The sequence below is a fragment of the Vigna radiata genome, chromosome 8, assembly GCF_000741045.1.
Source record: "Vigna radiata var. radiata cultivar VC1973A chromosome 8, Vradiata_ver6, whole genome shotgun sequence".
NCBI classification, from domain to species: Eukaryota; Viridiplantae; Streptophyta; class Magnoliopsida; order Fabales; family Fabaceae; genus Vigna; species Vigna radiata.
Window position 1 is genome coordinate 44,417,412 of NC_028358.1, and position 20,784 is coordinate 44,438,195.

The 20,784-nt window shown below is 37.2% G+C and overlaps 4 protein-coding genes across 8 annotated transcripts in view; 2 read left to right on the forward strand and 2 right to left on the reverse strand.

The window, feature by feature from the left end:
* Window positions 1–919: 919 nt before the first annotated feature.
* On the forward strand, window positions 920–2,507 carry LOC106770803 (pentatricopeptide repeat-containing protein At2g17033). The gene is made up of 2 exons (XM_014656611.2): window positions 920–1,138; window positions 1,218–2,507. The coding sequence occupies exons 1-2, from the start codon at window positions 950–952 to the stop codon at window positions 2,322–2,324; spliced, it is 1,296 nt and encodes a 431-aa protein (XP_014512097.2). The 5' UTR covers window positions 920–949; the 3' UTR covers window positions 2,325–2,507.
* LOC106771906 (serine/threonine-protein kinase ATR) lies at window positions 2,202–18,939 on the reverse strand. 4 transcript variants are annotated; one of them, XR_002669505.1, is made up of 17 exons: window positions 18,064–18,939; window positions 17,801–17,945; window positions 17,604–17,716; window positions 17,141–17,439; window positions 16,905–17,029; window positions 16,592–16,736; window positions 15,889–16,467; window positions 15,729–15,804; window positions 15,130–15,442; window positions 12,955–14,208; window positions 8,810–12,194; window positions 8,128–8,697; window positions 6,600–7,223; window positions 6,115–6,309; window positions 5,644–5,855; window positions 4,655–4,709; window positions 2,202–2,318 (listed from the first exon to the last, which is right to left on the reverse strand). XR_002669505.1 is itself a non-coding variant. In XM_022785794.1 (16 exons), the coding sequence occupies exons 1-15, from the start codon at window positions 18,242–18,244 to the stop codon at window positions 5,688–5,690; spliced, it is 8,172 nt and encodes a 2,723-aa protein (XP_022641515.1). In that variant the 5' UTR covers window positions 18,245–18,939; the 3' UTR covers window positions 5,287–5,572; window positions 5,644–5,687. The 4 variants fall into 4 exon arrangements, 1 of the variants encoding a protein (XP_022641515.1); XR_002669506.1 differs by lacking the exon at window positions 2,202–2,318 and adding an exon at window positions 3,473–3,831 and having other exon boundaries at window positions 18,070–18,939; XR_002669504.1 differs by lacking the exon at window positions 2,202–2,318 and adding an exon at window positions 3,473–3,831.
* LOC106771907 (monooxygenase 2-like) lies at window positions 3,357–5,323 on the forward strand. Of its 2 annotated transcripts, none has more exons than XM_014657951.2 (6): window positions 3,357–3,473; window positions 3,551–3,697; window positions 3,785–3,856; window positions 4,021–4,183; window positions 4,322–4,550; window positions 4,681–5,323. In XM_014657951.2, exons 1-6 carry the CDS (start codon window positions 3,394–3,396, stop codon window positions 5,229–5,231), a joined length of 1,242 nt encoding a protein of 413 aa, XP_014513437.1. In that variant the 5' UTR covers window positions 3,357–3,393; the 3' UTR covers window positions 5,232–5,323. The 2 variants fall into 2 exon arrangements, with proteins under 2 accessions (XP_014513437.1, XP_022641516.1); XM_022785795.1 differs by having other exon boundaries at window positions 3,811–3,856.
* Window positions 18,940–20,598: 1,659 nt separating the features above from the next.
* LOC106770728 (monooxygenase 2) overlaps window positions 20,599–20,784 on the reverse strand; it is a 3,146-nt gene continuing 2,960 nt past the window's right edge. The window contains exon 5 of the mRNA XM_014656521.2: window positions 20,599–20,709. Coding sequence (XP_014512007.1) covers window positions 20,599–20,709 — 111 coding nt within the window. The remainder of the gene's footprint in view (window positions 20,710–20,784) is intronic.

Sequence of the window (20,784 nt, forward strand, 5' to 3'; positions counted from 1 at the left end):
AGAGAAAATTTTGTGAAAGTTAGTTAGTCATATGATAAGTTTGATACTTAAAAAACTATTTAATTAATAAAAGTAAAAAATTATCATTTTACTCTTTGTCTTAAATTAACATTATTATTATTATTATTATTATTATTTATATCAAGCTTTATATTAAGGTTTTTTTGTTTTAGTTTCTTGTTCTTCAACTTCTTAAGTGGAAGTGTAACACAAGGTGAATTTGAACATCATTAAGATTAACAAGGATATATACATGCAAAAAGTCACAAAAAAACGCAAGTGATAATAGATTTTAAAACCATTAAGAAGCCAATGAACGACTTTTCAACACATTGAAAAATTAATTTCGTTATTCATAAACATTAAAGTTGTTAGCTTATGTGTATTCATTCAAATATAATAAATATACATTATAGATAATTTTATAGAAATCTTTCCAATTTTCAAAGCATTTGAGCTTAATAGCATCTTGTTGATGATTATCATGTGAGTTTAATCATAGTTGCTTACATCTGTGTTACCATTCAAGCATAATCAAAGTAACTTATGGGTGTGCTCTCGTTAAAGTTTAGTGATATAACAATTCTCAGACGTGTTATAATGTTTCAAGTAATTATATAGCACAATAATTTAAATTATTTTTACAAATATTTAAAATCACAATACTCATATTATTATAATATAATTATAATTGTTAGATTATACATTCTTTAAAGTGACATAAGTTAATTATAATTATTTGCATTTACATAATAACAAAAAAAAAAAAAAAACTCAGGTGAACTGATTTGGGAGATTGAAAAGAGAAAAGATAAAGAATGGATAAAAGAGTGAGTGTGTGAGGAAGAGGAAGTTAAGATCTGGGAGGATGATGAATGGCTTACAGAGTCCTCACCAATGGCTGTCATGGAGATGGAAACAACGAGGTGTCCCAGTTGCAGCCATTAAAATGGAGACTTCCACGCTGACCAAACAAGGACAACGATTTCTGACCAAGCTAACTACCTCCTCCGCCGCCACCGACAACCTCATCCGAAGATTCGTCCAAGGTTCCCCCAAATCTGTCGTTCTCACCACTCTCTCACACCTCCTCTCTCCCACCACCTCCTATCCACAACTCTCTACCCTCGCGCTCCCAGTAAGTACCATTCTTTCCGCCAATCTTATTTTTTTCTTTCTAATTGGGCCGCTAACGGGCCTTGCTAAAAAAATTGCAGCTCTACGGGAGAGCCAGCCAAGCCCCGTGGTTCACCTGGAACTCCACCACCGTGGCCGAACTCGCCGCGCTCCTCCACAAACTCGGCCACCGGGCCCAATCCGAAGCCCTGATTTCCGAGGCCATTTCCAAGCTACAATCTCGCAAACGCGAACTCGTTGTCTTCTACGGCAAACTCGCGGAAGCGTACTCCAAACGAAAGTCCGAAACCGGCTTCGATGTGGCTTACGGTTACCTCGACAATCTTCTCCGCACATCGGAATCGGTGCACGTGAAACGCAGGGCCTACGAGTACATGGTGAGTGGGCTGTGTTCCATGGACAGGCCCCGTGAGGCAGAGGGTTTAGTTATTGGACCTGCCGCTGGGCTTGGGCTTAAACCCTCAGGTTTTGAATTGAAGTCAATTGTGTACGGATACGGAAGGGTGGGGTTGTTTGAGGATATGCGGAGAGTGGTGGAGGAAATGGAGAAGAAAGGGTTTGTGGTTGACACGGTATGTTACAACATGGTTATTTCGGCTTATGGGGTTCACGGGGAGCACGTGGAAATGGTGACGTGGCTTCGGAGGATGAGGGACTCAGGGGTTCCGTTTTCCGTCAGGACTTACAACTCCGTTACGAATTGTTGCCCTGGGGTTTTGAGAATGGTGGGGGGATTGAGCGAATTGGCGTTGTCGATGGAAGAATTGAATGAGGGTTTGGACGGAGGGGAGGGAATGGTGGTGAGGGAGTTGTTGGGCTGTAGTGGGATTTTGGAGGAGGTGATGGTGTGGGAGGCGTCGGAGGTGAAGCTGGATCTGCATGGCTTTCACTTGGGTGGGGCTTATTTGGTGGTTTTGGTTTGGTTGGAGGAGATGTGGAGAAGGTTGAATGGGTTGAATTGTGGGATTCCGGCGGAAGTTACGGTGGTTTGTGGGTTGGGAAATCACAGCAGTGTTCGAGGGGAATCGAAGGTGAGAGTGCTGGTGCAGAAGATGATGGTGAAAATGGGAAGTCCGTTGAAGGTTGATAGGAAGAACAATGGGTGCTTTATTGCAAAAGGAAAAGCTGTTCAAAATTGGTTGTGTGAAATGAGGAAGGCACCTCTGAGTGGACCTGCTTCTCTGTAAATGGTAGTAGTTTAAGGTTATGTGAAGTAAAATAGGAAACCCTGAAAGGTGGTCAATTTACTGTCTTTGTTATTGAAGGAGGTTAACCTTTTTCGTTCAAGAAAAAACTGTGAATTAAGACAGATAATGCATGCACATTGAAAATTTTAGTGATATTTTAGGAAGACATGATGAAGAGGTAAATTTGTTTGGTGGGATAGGTAATGCATAGCATACAATAACATTCAGAGGATGAGAACAGATCTACATTGATCCATGGGGTGCCCCTCATATTTTTTTCTTCAAAAATTGTTTTATAACATATTCAATATATAATATACTAAATTAATTTCAAAATTTTGTTATTTATTTTTGTGCCTAGATGATCTTAGATGAAAAAAATAAAATAAAAAATAATTTAAAGACTCGTTTGTAAGCATTTTAGTGTTCTTCATCACCTATGAGACTAATTTGTATATATTTTGTTAAGAGATAAAAATATTTAATATACAAATTTACATATCTAATGTAAAAATATATAACATTTTGCTAAGAAATAAAAATAAAAAAATTTAAATTTAAATATCTAATAAAAAATATTCAAATTTACAAACATTAAAACTTAATTAAACATGAAAAAAAAATTCTAAAACCTAATCAGCCTCTTAAGTACCATAGTGCCGCTTTTACATGTTAATATGTATTATAAGAATCCCATTCCAATATATATAATAGAAAACCAATATCTTGCCTTCAAAATATTTACACACGTACATGTATTTTAGAAACAGCGTGGTTATATAAATATAAAAGTATAAGTGCTCCTTTTATGAATATATTTTAAAAACAATTGATATTAGCTATACCATTCTTATGTATATAAACATTAATAAGTAATTTATGATGCTAATTATTTATAATTTTTCTTTTCACAATGTCTTTGAATTATATTTTAATTTATAAAATTATTCTCACATTTTTTTTTATATTTTATTATTACTTGACGTGTTTGTGAGAACATCCTTGTTATTGCACTCATCTTCCGTATACGTCTATATAAGGGAATTCAGCCACACAAAACACTGTAACAATGGAAAGAGAGTTAGTTGAAGATATTGTGATTGTGGGGGCTGGAATTGCTGGCCTCACAACATCCTTAGGACTTCAGAGGTATCTTTTCCACTTCCTTCACAACCAAACCATTTTTCTGTGTCTTCATTATTACTTTGTCTCATTTATACTCACAGGTTGGGTATCCCAAGTTTGGTGTTGGAATCCTCGGACACTTTGAGGGTCACTGGCTTTGCTTTGTCCATATGGCAAAATGCTTGGAAGGCTTTGGATGCTGTCGGTGTTGGAGACATCCTCCGCCGCCAACATCTTCAGCTCAATGGGTATATTATACACCCACGTCTTTTATACTTTCTCTTCTTAGTATCATTCATTTTTCTCTAAACTGAATTACTGGAATTGTACCACAGAATTGTCACCACTTCATTGGTTACAGGTCAACAAACAGCAGCCATGCCTTTCAGAGAAACAAGAAATCGGAAGTAAGTATACTCCATGAATTAGTGTGCCTAAATGTTTCAATTTTAGCTTAAAACTGATCTCTCTGGTTTTATTCTTTTGGGGAATAATTATTTCATTGTAGAGGGAGTGGTTGTTAAATTTGATCGAAATTCTTTCTATAATTGGTGTTTTTGTGATGTTGTAGAGATATTGAAATTCGTTGTGTTAAAAGGAAGTCATTGTTGGAAGCCCTTGTTAATGAGCTTCCAAGAGGCACCATCAGATATTCGTCAAAAGTTGTTGGTATTGAGGAATCTGGCTTCTATAAGATAATCCATCTAGCTGATGGGACAACCATAAAAGCCAAGGTAAATATTATGTGAGACACGTCACGAGAAGAAATAAGCATGGATATTTCTTGTATGAGAAGCAAACAAGCGAAGCAACTGTTATGAATCCAAGTTAGTAAACTCCAACTAATACTTGGATGTTTTCAACGGTAATAGGTGTTGATTGGGTGTGATGGAGTGAACTCCTTGGTGGCAAAGTGGCTAGGCTTCAAGGAGGCCTCTTTTACTGGGAGATATTCAATCAGGGGTTTTGCAGAGTTCAAGACCAACCATGGGTTTGAGCCCAGGTTCATGCGGTTTTCTGGCAAAGGTATTCGAGCTGGTGCTGTTCCTTGTAATGAAAAGGCGGTCTACTGGTTTTTCACTTGGATACCCACCAGCCAAGGTGAATTTTCTTAAATACAAGTTCTTAACTGGAAACTTACATTGAAAAATATATCATATCATTCATTCACTATACATGCCTGTAGACATTTAAAATGTGCTTACCGTTGTCACATTTGCTTGCCTTGCAGAGAAAGAGCTAGAAGAGAACCCTGCTAAACTGAAACAATACGTGTTAGAAAAGCTTGAGAACATGCCAAGTGATGTTAGAGATTTCATAGAAAAAACGGAAGTAGATAGTTTTTTATCATCTCCATTGCGATATAGACATCCCTGGGATCTGATGTTGGGGAACATTTCTAAGGGCAATGCTTGTGTTGGTGGAGATGCTTTCCATCCCATGACTCCTGATCTTGGGCAGGGAGCATGTTGTGCTTTGGAGGATGGGATTGTTTTGGCCAGATGCTTAGCGGAGGCCTTTTCCGAAGAACCAGGAAGAGGTGCCAAAGAGAAAGACGCAGGGGTGCATTATAAAAAGATTGAGGAAAGCTTGAAAAAGTATGCAAAGGAGAGAAGATGGAGAAGCATTGATGTCACTGCCACGGCTTATATGGTGGGTTCTATTCAGCAGGCTGAGTCCAAATTGGTTACTTTTTTGAGGGAAAACATCTTGGCCACATTCTTAGTTAGGCAATATTTCAATAAGTCAAGTTATGATTGTGGAAAAATATATAGCTCCTAGCGACGCAATTACCTTGTAAAATGATTGGTAGCAGGGAACCTAATAGATGAGTAACTTTTTTATAAATATAAAAAGTTTATTTTCTTTAATCATATTATCCTTAAAAAGGGAAGTGGTTTGTAAATATGTTAAAAGATTATATACAATCAAATAGCAGCACCTTTTAAACATGCTTCTAAGGGATGGATCCCTGCGAAGCAGAGCAAGGTGTACATGCAAACTATGGGGGCGTCAAGCTCCACTCATCCAAATCTTTTGGCAATATGGTATTGTAACTCTTTGACCAAAAGCAGGACCACCTTCATCCACTCATTCATTTGTTCAGTTTATAGATTGACTCTCTGTATGTATATATCCACATAAACACTCAAAATTAAATAAAGGAAATGAAACTAATGACATCATACCGTACCTGTCCGAAAGTTACGGAAAAAACTTCTCTACCCATCCAAATCTTCAGAACCAAGGCATCCACCATATGTACATCCTTCCAAGATTCTTGAGAGAGACTGCTTCAGCAATTAGTCTACGAGCTTGACCTTCTACAGCAAGTGGCAATGATGGCGCAGCTCCAACCCCAACAACCACTCCTTGTAATCTTGCAGCAATATTACTAATTGCTCTCTGATAAAATCCATAAAGATAATTACAACAATTATATTTAATTGCTCGTGTCTTGCAAAAATTATATGCTTAAAGGAATCCAATATCAGAAATAAGAGTCAATTATCAACGTAAATGGAGACAAAACAACAAAGGCATATCAATTGGAACTTTTTCTATACTATTTTCATATAAATCCTCGATGAAAAGAATGATAAATTTCAGATGGTGATAAAACTTATTACATTAACAATATGAAAACAAAAACTGAATCCCAAACCTGTGCATGTGGATTTTGCACTTCTACACCACTGGACTTGTGAGATTTCGTCCATTCGACAAGAGGATCGTGGATGAAAGTTTCGAGCACACTCATGAGAGTCTCCCTGTGCGACCTCAGTACTGAAAGTGTAATTTCACAAACCCTCAAAAAGATACCCTCATATCCAGTTATTCCTAAGCCATCGATCATGTTCTGTAGATTTTGTTGCAATCCGTTAGAACATTTATGCAAGCATTCATTAATATGAGAAACAAAATTAATTAGCAAAGCTAGGTGTTGATAGGTGCCACAAATCATAATCTTTACTTCTAAGTAGTGATGAATTTTTTTTCCCCAAAATTATAAGTGCAATACTTATAAGTTTAATAGCCTTGAGAAGTAAGACTAATGCTAATTGCGGCCAAATTCTGTGTTTAACAGAGGAAAAAGTAAAATAATACGATTGATTTGCAAAATATTTTCCACTTATGTGGTTCTATTACCTGAGTTAGCCTAAAAGGAACAAGCTCAGGCTTGTCCAATTGCAAACCTTTGTCAAATAGGCAACTGAAATCAACGTGAACACAATCACCACTTGTAGAATCAAAAAGAATATTTTCACCATGCCGATCACCCAGTCCCACAATATGCCCAACCATGGACCAAACAGCAGTCGTGTGAGCATAAGCAACACGGGCCCTGAACCATGCAGCAGGCTCTGAAAATGTTGTCAGGAACCATTTGTGGAAGACGGGAGGAAACATTGGAAGGATTTTGTTCTTTAGCATCTCATCCCCCGGCATTTTACCTTGACATTGATCATAAATTTGTCTAATTTGAGGATTAGTTTTCTGCCTATCAAATTTTCCGCAGGTAATATAGATGTCTTGAAGAATATGCCGAAGTCCACGAGTATGAGGCACCCACTCTACCATGCCACAGTCTTCTGTCAGAGGAATCACAGCAAATGTTCGAATATAGAGTTTCCTTCGACGACTCTCAGGATATTTGGACAGCAATCGGTTGATCGTTGCAGTGAACTCCATCATGCGAGCATCTTTCCGAAGGTCATCCTTTGGTTTGCAAAGAAATGGGCGCTCAAGACCATCACTGCCTAATAGAATAATCTGAAATAAAAGGGGTATTAATTAAAAAGATGGTGAACACAAGACAGTAGACAACAAAATAATGGCATTTTCTATCGGTGGGTTCATAACAAGTTCGCTAGACCTATCCAGTATCTTAAGCAGATGACATGTAATGAAACTTGATAACTCTACTAAATAAAAATGGTCCAGTGGAAGGAAAACAGTACTGCGATCTTTGCAATGAGTTTGAAAATAAATACAAGGCCAAATTCCTGTTAGGACTCTTGATCAAATTTCAGTAATTGGAATGCAACCCCTTAAAGCACTTCCATGCAAATTCTTATCCCCAGCCACTTTCTCCTAATTAGAGACCAACTAATGTTTGTAGCAGGCCACATGCTCACAATACTCTGCCCAATTGGCCCCTCTCCAACCATTAAGTTAATTGATGATATTGGAAAAATGTAATACAATAAGCAGTATGATAGGTACCCAGATTTTATTTACACTGTAAAGAACTCCAAGACAGGTTCTTGGATGATCTTCCTATGAAAACAAGACAGCTTGGTCTGTATCTAGTGACTGGTACACACAAATCCCAGGTCTGTTGAGAGAACCTGTCTCTCTCTTCCTTTTACTTATAATTTTCTCCAAAAACCTACTGAAAACAACCCCTGTATAGACTATAATAATAGTCTGTTTACAACAACCCACCTCACAGACAGGTATAAAAGTCTGTTACCCTTATTCCTTCTAACATATACTTCCCCTGAACCTATCACAGTACCAATGCTATAGGTCTATTACGACTTACAATGCCTGCTCAACTGCAATTATGTGGAAAACCCAAAAACAGTGCAACACCACCCATGCATTTAAAATAAGTGAACTGCATACTCCAGAATCAGAAAAAAAATATTAAGGTAGAAAATCATTAGCTTACTTTCTTAGGCTGCTGAAGAGAAGAAAGAATTTCTGCCTCATCAGCAATGCCTGATATAGTAGGAAGATCTGTAGCTGAAAAGATATTTGACATAAGTGAACCACCCAGATTCCCATCATATGTCGGAAGATTAACAGTAAGAGATTGCTGAATTGGCATTACAATTCCCAGGGGCATCATCCTCTTCAGAGAACTGAATTCAGTTGAGAGATTAATTGTCCTTGATCTTGACTGACCAGCATGGAAGCATAACTTGATCAGGTGATCAATCAGTGTAGCAAATTGAACAAATAAACTGTTCTCCTTACTTCCTGGGCTGAAACCTTTACGAGCAGCTTGTATGATTTCAGCTGCAGCTTCCCGCCTTGAAGGAACAGTGGATTTTGAAACAGCAGCCATTATCCACAAGCCCTGTTGTGGATACTGGCGCAGAACAGAGGTAATTATAAGTTTGACCAGTCGAACAGTCTCCACATTCTGGTGACAAATCCTTGAAACCAATTGAGGTAGCACTGTCAACCAGTGGTATGTTGGTAATTCCATCAAACAGCCTCTTATAATACTCATTACCTGCCAAAGTGAAAGAAAAGAAAGCAAATAGTATAAACACTACAAATGCAAATTAAGAGTTTTGACGTCTCGATCACAGAAAACAGTAGAGGGAAGAAATTTCTCTACTCACCTTCAAATGTACATTCACTAAATCCTTGTTTGATGAACCACTTCTTTGATACATGCTTCCAAAGTCAAACCACAAGGTTAATAACCTCGGAAGTGCCTGAAATAAATTTTTGTGTCCCCTGTGAAGTCCTTTTGCATAGAATAATAGTACATCAGGAAGATAGGACCACCATCGCTTCTCACCATTCAGGTTCGATGAGCCAACAACAGTTGCTGAAGGAATCGGTCTAGGACCAAGTTCAGAATTCTCCTCCTGCCGTTTCCTGGCATCACCAAGCACCTCATCACAATACTTAGCAATATAAAAGTACCCTTTCTCCCATTTAGGTTGCAGTTCCCTCACCCTGGTATAAAGACTTATTACATCTTCCTTCTGTTTCTGCCCAGTGTAATGGATCCACCTTGAGTACAGAAGAAGGGTCTTCGCAATGTTTCTATTTTCATTCATGGTCTGACTTTCACGAATAGGCTGTGTATTTAGTGGTAAGAGAGACAAGCTAGTAATAGATGATATTGCAGCAGAACCTAAAACCTCAACAGGCATGTCCAAGAGAGATTGTTGCAACACTGCAATGGCTCCATCAGACCGCCGTGTGCTCCAAAGAAGTTTTGCTTTTTCCATGTGAACATTAGGGGCACCAGAGGCCTGAGCTTCCAAAATTGCTCTATTGGCTGTTTCATAATGACCAGCCAGGCGACACAGTTTTGAATATTGAAGCCAGCAATTCCCAACTTGTGCACCAAGGCCACTTGCACCGAATACCAGTCTTCTGAAAGCCAGGAGGGGCTCCCTCGCCCAGAGTGATGACTGTGTAAACCTGAGTCGATTGTCCCAGTTGTCCAGTAATTTAGAGAAAGCTTGATCATCTAAGTGAAAAGACTTCTCTAAGAAAGAGTTATTACCCAGAAGAGAATGAAAGTCCTCCAATTCCCTCAGAAAGTGCAGTTTAACAACAAATGGGTAGGCTCGCATGTAAGAATCCATTCCTGCAGCAGCAAGGGGAGCAATCAGTGACTGCTTGGATAAAGCAATTTTTTCAGCTACAGAGAAACGGTCCCTTTTCATCATTGCCTGGAGAATCATTGCAACATTCAAGTCAAATGAAGTATTACTTTCAGAGCCACTACAAACTAAACCTTCTTCTTTAGCTCCACCAAGGTACTCATCCATCAAATCCCACCGGCCAAGTCTCCAGGCTGCCTGCACACCTTGCATGCACCATGATTTCTTGTACTGAGGAAACCTAGAAATTAAACCATCAACATGAGTGACCATGGCCTGAAGGTGGCACATATTTAGTAAACAGTTAAGGACATCAGAATGCCTCTGAAACGAGGTAGGCTCCATCTGCAAAGCTTGCTCACAAGAAGTTAAAACATCAGCCCAATTCCCAGCCTTTTTGTTCATTAACAGCTGATCTTGTAACCTCAAAGATTTACTCAAACAAGACAAGCCAGATAGTCCATCTGGCTCATCCAAACAGCTATAAATTTCCATTAGATGTGAAACATCTTGGTCCTCAAAGATGCCACTCCTCTCAGAGGCAGGGTTAAAAGAACCTGACTTTTCCCTCACATATGACTCAAAGTACATCAAGGACCTTGCGTAAGCCTGACACCTAAAGGAGGCTCTAGCAAGAGTCACCTTTGGAATCACAGACAGAAGCTCTGCGACATATTTACACTGTAAATGGGGTTGGACCTGATCTGTAAATGAACTTGACTTTTGGACCTTTGACTTTTGTTGCTTAGAAACTGATGACTGAGAAATGGAAAGGGCAAGCTCCTGTTCAACATCATCCACCCATTGTCCTAGGTTATCAAGAAGAGTAAATACTGCCTGAATACAAACTTCACTTTGCCCACCACTGAATCCATGAACTGAAGCACCACTATTCTCTGACGCAGCTGCATCAAGAACAGACAGGATTTCTTCTGCTATGCCTTGACGTGCCTCCTGAGTACCATGACAAACAGCATTGAGAACCAGGTATGGAAGTAAATATATGGTTGTTTGCATATCATGACGCACAATACCACGACAAGCATTAAAGATGCTTGCACGAGATCCAGTAGCATGTGCAGTTAGTTTTCTTATCCAAAAGAATATCCACCTTCTAAAGGACATAGATGTGCGGTAAATAGGACCAGCGGATGTTGAATCAGCAGCTACTTTAGGAAGCTGAAACCTAGATGTTAAGCATGGGGCTATTATCTCTTTCACATAATTAGAGAACCGATCCCATAATTTATGGCCCCTATTATTCATCCCTTTACTACCATTAGTTCTCTTGGTCTTAGATACAACAGCATTGCAACTACCCTCATCCTTTTGTGCTTGTGATGTAGTAGTTGGAGCATTTTCATCCAGTGATGCCTCACAACCAGCAAATTTTAGCAACTCCTGTATAGCCAATGCAGCAGAGTCTTGAATAACAGTATCAGGTGCAGATCTAAATGCTCGAGCTAGATGTTTGTGGATCAGTTCAAATATGAGGTCATCATCAGAGCATTGAATTTTAAAACGCTGGCATGAAAACCCTCTTACTTTTGCAGGGTCAACAGCACCAAGGGATCCAAGACAATCAGCACAGACTAACTTCAACCGCTGCCCAACCGCAGTCCTTGATTCTTCTGCACATCCTCTTAATAATGATGTTATCAAAGAACTCAAAACATCCAAGTCTGAACCCGCTTCAGCAGTTATCAAATCAGTAACATCCTTCCATCTTGAGCCCAGAAGCTTGCGAAGCTCACACACTACCATATACCTCACATTTAAGTTCTCATGATTTAAACCATCAATGACAACTCGCAATTGGTTCTTCAAAGTCATAGTTCCACGAGCATCCTCAATTGCTTTGTTCACTTCTGCCAATGCAGGAATGCTGGGCAATAGGGGAAACTCACATATATGCTGCTTTAGGATAACCCTGTTATCAAGAACAAGTTCTTCTAAAATGGTTACCACCTTGTCCAAATGTATGGAGGGATTTTCTTTGTCTCTCTCCAGGAAGGGAAGGAGGGAAGCAAAAACTTGAGAAATAATATGCTTAATGCTAGATGGAGATACTTTAGATAATTGCTTTATAAAAAAATGCAAGACAGACAGACCCTCCGTTTGCAGTGGTTCTTTAGCTATAGCATGCATGAGAAGAACCATCAATTTTGGCACATAAGTACTAAGATGAGGACCCATCATTCTAATCAACAACTCAATACGATTCAGTGATTGCCTCTGCAGCATAAAATCATCAGCATGGAGCAATTTTCTGTCTATACTGTTAAGAAGACCTACAAAATGATTCCTCAAAAACAGAGGGAGATCTTCTGCACCAGTGAGAACTTTGGCAATGTCTTTAATCATATCAGGCACTCTTACTAACCTGTCAACAAACAGAAGAATAATGAATCAAGGACAAGCAAAACTTCCGTTCAATTGAAATTTTTTTTCATGATAACTCTGGAGTAAAGTAGGAGTCCTCGTTTGCTTTATGATGGAAGGTTATACAAGTACCCCAAATAAATCTGAGATTTAATAAAGTTGCTAATCAAGAAAAGAAATTCAAATGTGAAACAAACCAATTTCTACCAATCAAGAACAAATACAAACAAGTTAAGCGGTTTTTTGTTTAAAGGTATGACTTTATAATTCCAGGAACAATTCTCTGGAATATTATACCAAGAATGATATTCCACAAACATGCTTGGTTGGTATTTAATATATTTAAGAAAAAATTTAAATTTTATTTAATTTAAAAATTTGAAAAACAAAAATTTTTAAAAAAAAAAAGTAAAAGAATGCAGTGGGAATAGGTAGTTATTGTAGGCAATAACACCATTGCCGTGGGAATAAAAACAATTTAAAAAGTGAAGGCCTAATTTTTCCTGAGAATAAAGATACCTAAGAACATATTTTTATGACCGCCTAACAAGGGTGGGAATATTTAATCCATCTTCACATTACCAGAAATGACGTCAAACAAACAACCCTAACATACATAATCCTTGATATAGCAAAACCTGAGATGACAGTAAACATAGTTTCCCACAAAAATGTAAATTTCAAAGATTAATATCCAGGTATGAAGTTTTCCACTCAGGAACCGAATCAAAATCAAGTTTCAGAATTATACACAAAATTACCTTCTAGCTATCTCATCTGAATTGCCACCATCTGTAAAGCATATAAGTTCATCTAGAAGAGCAGGCAAAGCAGCCGCAAATATTTCCTGCTTGTCAGAACCAGTCTGTACATGGTAAAACTGAACAGCAGTAATTAATTGTTGGTCATCAGTTTGATGAAGCGCAAAAGCAAGAACTTTTGGTAGCCAATTAACTATCAAAGGCACCAAGTCAGTGTTCAAACACTTGGCTAATTCATATAAGGTGCCAACTGTTTGACTATTATGGTGAGACACCACAAGCTTTGGGAGAACAAAAGGAATCATTTTCTTGACAAGTTCTTTGGTTTCAACACCAAAAACAGCTTCTGCAAACTCCCTCACTAAGACTGGGCGGCTGGCAAGTCTCTCAGAGAGATAATCATACAGTTCAGTACAAATACAGACATCTTTTGAAAGAATTAACTCAAGACCTCCTTTAAGATGGAAATAGCAAGATCTGTGTATTAACCTGGATGCATTCATTCTCACAGTCATGTGTGTGCTATCTAGTTGATCAACAAGCAGTATAAGAGAACATATGAAAAGTTTGCTATCCATATTGACAGCAACCATTATTTCTGCTATACATTCCATTAATGTCTCCAATATATGTGGACTACCAGCTAAGGTCATGGCATTTTTAAGTGTATCTAGAAATTTTTCTTCCTTGCTTTTATCAGCATCTCCAGCAAAAATTGAACTCAAAATAAGATTATCCACAAAGAATCTTATCTGACTGCAAAATGCTTCTCTCAACTCCTTACTCCTGCAAGTAAGAAGATACTCCACACATTTTATCCACTTAAATCTTGTTTTCAGAAGAATATCTGAGGCTCCATGTGCAAGGATCTGATGAATAACTCTCACACAGGAAAGTTGGACATCTTCTGATGACTCGTCAAATAGAAGTTCAAAAAACAAAGATTGAAGTTGAATGAAAATATTGTCAAAACTAAAATCTGAATCTGCTTCATGTGCACCAGATTGGAGAACGATTGGAGCATGCTTCTTATCCAGATTACAAATAAAACTGCCATTGCATTTTGAACAGAAGAAGCCTTGCAGTAAACAATCTACTGTTGAACATGTTCTTCCACTTTTCACATTTACAAATAATTTGCATTCGTTTATATTTGAACCAGATATAGATCTCTTGCATCCATAAAGACATGATAGAAGACCAAGAGATGTGGGAAGAATTTTCTTAACCTTCTCATTATCTCTTTTTACATACCTGCTTGTTGGATAGAAAAAGCACACCACCTGGTTACCAGAGGATTTGTTTCTCCAAAATTTTAAGACACACAAATCCAACTGATGCAGAAAAATTAACAAGCACGTACATGATGGGGAAACTAAAAAACTTGCTTAAGAACAATGGTCAACTATAAAAAGTTTGGAATGAAGAAAACTGTTGAAAACTCTAGAATTTGATCTGGGTCAAAGTCAACCCCAAAAAGCTAGCTCATTAGGTGAGGATTGTCCAAGCCTCTTTTACAATTTACTTTCACCATATATCTATAGTTAATGTGGAATCTAAAAATACCCGCACCCCCCACCATTACCCAGGATTGGATATCTAAAACATGGAGATAGTGAGGTTGAATTTTTTTTATTATTGCAACTGGGTAAAACACAACTAGGAAGACTTTTGGTCGACAGTTACTCGATATAAGATTTATGACAGTCACAATGTCATCATGAATTTGGGCCAAGATGTCAAGCATCACACACTGAGTAAAATGAGCTACTTGACATGCCCATTCTGCCTTGACCTCGTCCACCTAATATTTATATTTGACATGAGATCTCAACAAGAAGAAACAAATATTGAAAAGGTGAAATAATATAAAGAAACAGCTCACTATAGAGAATGCAGTCTTACTATTTGAATATTGAATGTTGTGATAATTATAGAAACTTCTTAAATATGTTGCATTCAGAAACATGATCGATCCTAGGAAATAGAGCCAAGAGTTCAAAGAAAACAGAAAATGTTGAAGTAAAATATATTCTTTCTATCATTCAGATTTTAAATCTAATATGAGTAACTCCACATAAATCACAGGCCTGTATTCAAACTAAACGAATGACAAATGCAGCAAACATGTTTCTTGAAATTATGTACAAGAAAATATCCACACAGCTAACTTACTCCATCCTTTCAAAAACAGGAGATGGAACATCGAGAGCAGACCACAAAACCATTACTGGCATAGAAATGACGGCTTCAGTTCTGACTTCTTCAGCTTCATCATGGAGACCCAGATCTAAAACTTCAAGAACAACTTTTTCGTTCAAGCTTGGGCCTAGCTTTGATACTACTTGAAGAGAAAGGCATTTTGTTTTGCATGGAGAACGATTATCAATAGCAACAGGCATATGAGTCCAGGGAATTTTAAGCACAAGTATGAGGTCTACATGGTAATTCTCATCATATAAAGGGTTGTGTTCTTTGAGAGATCCATCTGATTGAGAGCAATTGCAAAGTGATACAAATCAGAAGCATGAACCAGCAGACACCACAACTTTAAAATATAAGTAGAGTAAATAAAATTTAAGGATATGAAAAAGAATTCCCATATTCAGTTCCGACTATTATGAGAGAATGCTCAGAATGCAAAGAGTCCTTATAACTTTCCATCAAACAAATAAGCACTGTAATTTAATCAGCTGGGGAGGAGTATAACATTTTATTGCTAAGGAAAGAGAAAAAGTTAAACACAGCATTGATATAGGCAAGGTAAAGCTTACTTTGCACAAGCAATACGCTGTGAATTCCTTCCAGGTACGTGGAAATATCTACAGTAATTGAGTTTCCTTGTTTTGCCTACAACGTCATCGAGTTAATAGATAGATAGATGGAGACGGATACATAGATAGATAACAGGAATTTCAAACAGTACCTACCAACCTTATCAGCTATCCATGGAAGCCATGCAAGCATCTGCTGAAAGATTCTGAGAGACAGATCAATCTCTGGATAAACAGAGAAGTTAATACACAGAATGCTAAGTGCAGATAAAGCAATTTCTGGCCTCAAAGAACCCGGTCTGACAACAGGAGCATTTAATGAATCAACAAATGAAAGAATAGATTTATTCATATGGCTAGCATAACCTTCTATTGTTTGGCAAGTGACTACATAACTACTTTTACATTCCACATCAAGACTGTCATCTTCAACCACAACTTCTTCATTCAATTTTTGTCTCTTGATACTTAAATTATCCATATCCTGAATGGACCTCTTGTGGCCAAGCCTTGTGCCTTCAACTGACTTATCTTCCGATGCTAACAAAGTTAAATCGTCATTGTTTCCTAGGATTCCCCGAACAAGATGTGGGCCAAGAGTAGACAGAGCTACCTCGAAGCACTCTATCAGAGGCAAACATGGTTCCGAATGATAAAGTGCAGATATGAGATATTCTGGCTTCCAGATACGAGGGGGACAAACTTGAGCAATCCTAGCATAGGCACTGCATAATGCAACCTGAAATGAGTACTATCAGAACCTCTTCAACCTCAACCATTCACTAGCTCAAATTCCTCATATTTCAGAACGAGAAGTGAATCAATAAATAATTAGTCTAAAAAAATTAAGTATCAATATTAACCTTAAGTTGCTGGTTTTTCGTTCTCCCCATCGATTGAAGGAAGACACTAACTAAATCAGAAGCTGTTAGTTTGATAATATCTTCTGGACAGCTAGAGTAGAGTGCATTAAGGCAAATACCCATCGACAAATCATAAGCCATGTTTCTGCAGGAATATAATCCTAATGTTTGTTAATAAGCAATCTCATATGCCGAAATAAGTTTTAAATAAGGTCATCTATATTTATGCAATGCAGCAAAATGTAAGAATCTAATGGAATATAGTTTGCTACTAAAGCCCAAGTACGTGATTATTTTAAAGTAAAAACCAAACCTGAAAACAGGAAGCCCCTCCTTGTCGATACTCAAGATAGTGGTTATTGACAGGATTAAATTCTGATAAGGAATGAGATCATAGTTTGTCACCGTTCCAATGGTGTGTACAAAGTCAAAGCATGCCTTCCATAACGTCACAAATCGTCAGATAATTTGTATCGGCCAGAAAATAGTTTAAGTAAAATCAAGTGAAAACTCAAACTCAAATTCTAAATTTCGTCAACCATTACACACCATATGCAGGTCAGCATCCCCATAGCACAAAAGAGAGCAGGCAGCAGAAATAAAGGACGCGTTGATCAATCCTTCAACATAGAGCGTTCCTTCAGTAAGGCATTTACTGAGAAGTTTCAAAATCCACGTTGCAAACGGTTGCCATCGGCTGCGACCAGTGAGGTCAACCAGTAAACCACAGTCATCAGCAGGCTTGTTGGAGGACGGAAGGTCTTCAACTCCAGAAAAGAACTCACAAAAACACTTGACCTTCACCCTGGAGGATCCATTAACATTGAGCGAAGCCACGTACAAAATATCTGCGGATGCAAAAAACAAACATATCATAGTGAATTCACCATACACAAAAGATAACATACATATAACCATCGATTCATCATACATAATAAACGGCAGCTTAGTTTCGAACTATTAGAACAAAGACACCGAGTTCATAACTGCAATTTATGCGTTAGTTTCATACCTTGAATGAGCAACATGGAATCGACGAAAAACTGGCGGTAAGCATCTCTGGCTCCCGAGCGAAGCAGCGCGAGAAGAGAACCAAGAGCTTCGAAGAAGACGCCGTGGCGAGATCTAAAATTAGGGAGAGGAGTGAGAGGAGAAGAGAAGGAAGAAAGAGAAAAAGAAAAGTAGAACGAGTAGTTGAGAGAGAGAGACCGAAAGAGAGGTTCGGCAAAGAAAGGGAGAATCCGCGCAATGACCGGGGAAACGGCGGAGGGCTTGCCGTGGTAGAAGACTCCGGGGAAGTTTCTGGCGGTGTGAGAGATAAGCTTCACCACAGCAGTCACTTCTCTCTGGTTGTCTGCATTGGTAATGAGAGTAAGATAAGAAAGAGCGGTAAGTACTAACATTGCATTCATTGTTAAGACGAAGAAGATTATGAGGAAGAAGAAGAAAAAGAAGATCGAAATCATAGGTACCGGTACCGGAGGAGGTGGAAGAAGGAAGAACGCAGACGTGGAGAAGATTGGGGAGAACAGTACGGAACCTGACCTCCAAAGCGTCGTCGTCTGAGGGGTTGTTGGGTATGGGAGAGGAAGAGGAGGCTGCTATGCGTTCACGGAGTTCGTGAATGAGACTCGATAGGTTTGCTTTTGCCATCTACTATTCACTACCTTTCTTCCTTCATTTCTTTTCTGCTCTTTTTTTCTTTCTTCCCTCCTAAACCTATGGCCATTCTTCTTATTCAATTTCCGGCCTCAATCAATTCAAATAAACAAATAAATATTTCAAAAGAAAAATAAAGGGTGTTGCTCGCTGCACCTCCACCATTTGCTCCCTCCACCTCCCCTTCCCCTTTTACCCTTTATTCCATCTCTTTATTTCTATTTTTCATATCCCTCAACGGATTGCAACATCCGTTTAATCCGTTTTGGTTCTTCACTCAACAGATTGCATAGTTCAATCTACGGGTCTCTGGTTTCGTGAAGAAAGCAGCGCTGAGGAAAATGAAGAGAATGGCTTTGGTGGCGGCATTTGGGGGACGTGCTTCAGTTCGATAATGGTTGCAATTGAGCCAACAATTCATTTGGTCCTTAGAGATGGGTTGAGTGGAGAATCCATGGGACAAATTGAATCGATTTGAGAACTAACTTAATATTTTGTCTGATTTACAGGTCAGTTTGGCATATACTAAGAGTGGGCTTCTTGACAATGATATTATAGAGCAACTATAGCATGGAAGACATTGGGTGCAGGAAAACAATTTTGGGTATTTGAAAAAATTGAGTGCATGGGGATGCCATACTCTAGTGCATATAATTCCATCTCATTTGCTTTCTTGCTTTCACAATTTGGAAGAATTGGAAGTATGGGATTGCACTACGGGACATATTTAATATGAAAGATGAAAAGTGGAAGATGATAAAACCTTCTGAAATATTATGTCTGAAAAGGTTGTCTTTAACTTTCCTACCAAAGCATATAAGGAACAAGGATTCAGAGAACGGATATTGAAGGAGTGGGAACGAATATTGGAGGAGATGAAAACGAATTACAGAATAATAAATAAATAAGATTAAAAAATAAAAAAGGTTAATTTTGTAATTAAAATTTTTTTATAAAGAATTGAGGAGGTGGAAGAAGCAAATGGAGAGGTAGAGAGAGTAACACCCAAAAATAAATAAATAAAACGCACTCAAGGACCCGCTTAGGCCCAACCTTGGTGTTCTCTCCTTGTAACGTTACAAATAGATCGGCACTGGTATTTAAAAAATATATTTTTAAAAAAAATTCATACATTTTAAAATATCAAAATTAAAGTTTTTTAAGGTACGGAAATAATAAAAAGTAATCAATTGATAGTCCAAAATTACTCGTAAACTAATTTCGTGATCAATTAAAAAATGATAATGAATTCTTAAATAAAAAAAACAGATAAGCTAACATTGCATCAAAATTAATGTATGCAGGTGTACCTATTCAGAGAAATTAAGAAGTTACTATTAAAATTCAAACATAATATGAATAAAACTACTAATTGTGTCAAATATTATTATTATTATTATTACTTAACTATTAACATTTCAGTATATTAAAATAAAGATACTTTTCAGCAAAAGAATTGGAAATAAGTGACAATCTAGATTATGAAATTAATCTGATAGTCTGTAGGTTGGATTGTCAAAATCTCTGTTTGATTTGTGAAACAAATAGATATAAATACATGCTCAAGAAAAGTCAGTTGTCTTTCTTTGTTCAAAGTCACCAGATTAAATAATTACATATACACGCAATAGCCCCTCATCAAAATTAAATTTTACTCATGTTTTCATGGTTTACTTCTTTACAATTAAGAGCAGCAACCAAATTTTAATCAACATACATATATATATATATATATATATATATATATATATATATATAAAAGCTTAAAAAAGTTTGAAGTCTTTAACAATAAATTTAAGAAGTTTCTAATAAACTTATTGAATATTCAATCAATTTATATTTTTTAATTGAATTGTGTTTAATTTTTCTGCAGGTGATATGGTTTTTAATTGACTATTATCAGTATTATTTTATTTTATCACCTTGGTTGGTGGAAGTTGTCACTAAAAGTTATCCTACCGTTTTAAAATTTATAAATTTATAATTTCATAATTTTAAAAGTATAAATTGTAAAATTATGAAATATTAAAATGATATAGTTATAAAATTGGAAAATTAAAAATTCCAAAATTCTAAACTTATAAAAATTACAAAATTCAAAAATAAGAAAATAAGTTATTGTAACAACTGAGCAAGTATCGATTAAAAAAGCATTTAAATAACATAAACTCATTGAAAAACACAAACTTATTAATTAATACATAAGCCATACAACTTTATTAGGAATTTAATTAAAAGTTTACAAATTTATCTTAAAACTTATTTAAAACATTTATTATTCAAACATATTGCATCACTTAACCCATTAAGTTACCCCTACCAATCATTTTACAAAATGATCGTGTAGTCTAATAAGGGTTTAACTTTCCACAGTCATAACCTGCCTTCTTAAGATATTGACCAGCCATGAATGCAGGTAAGATGTTTTCCCTTAAAAAGGTAACCAATTTGGACTCAGCCTGTTGAATAGAACCCAACATGAAAGCTGTAGTAGTAACATCAACGGCTCTCCATCTTCTCTCCTTTACATATTT

Coding starts and splice junctions, on each gene's coding strand:
- LOC106770803 (XM_014656611.2), top strand. CDS start 950: ATGGAGACTTCCACGCTGACCAAACAAGGACAACGATTTCTGACCAAG. Junction 1,139..1,217: donor TCTCTACCCTCGCGCTCCCA/GTAAGTACCATT, acceptor AAAAAATTGCAG/CTCTACGGGAGAGCCAGCCA.
- LOC106771907 (XM_014657951.2), top strand. CDS start 3,394: ATGGAAAGAGAGTTAGTTGAAGATATTGTGATTGTGGGGGCTGGAATT. Junction 3,474..3,550: donor ACATCCTTAGGACTTCAGAG/GTATCTTTTCCA, acceptor TTATACTCACAG/GTTGGGTATCCCAAGTTTGG. Junction 4,551..4,680: donor TTGGATACCCACCAGCCAAG/GTGAATTTTCTT, acceptor CTTGCCTTGCAG/AGAAAGAGCTAGAAGAGAAC.
- LOC106771906 (XM_022785794.1), bottom strand. CDS start 18,244: ATGGCAAAAGCAAACCTATCGAGTCTCATTCACGAACTCCGTGAACGC. Junction 17,946..18,063: donor TTCCACCTCCTCCGGTACCG/GTACCTATGATT, acceptor TTACCAATGCAG/ACAACCAGAGAGAAGTGACT. Junction 17,030..17,140: donor GGGATGCTGACCTGCATATG/GTGTGTAATGGT, acceptor ACGTTATGGAAG/GCATGCTTTGACTTTGTACA.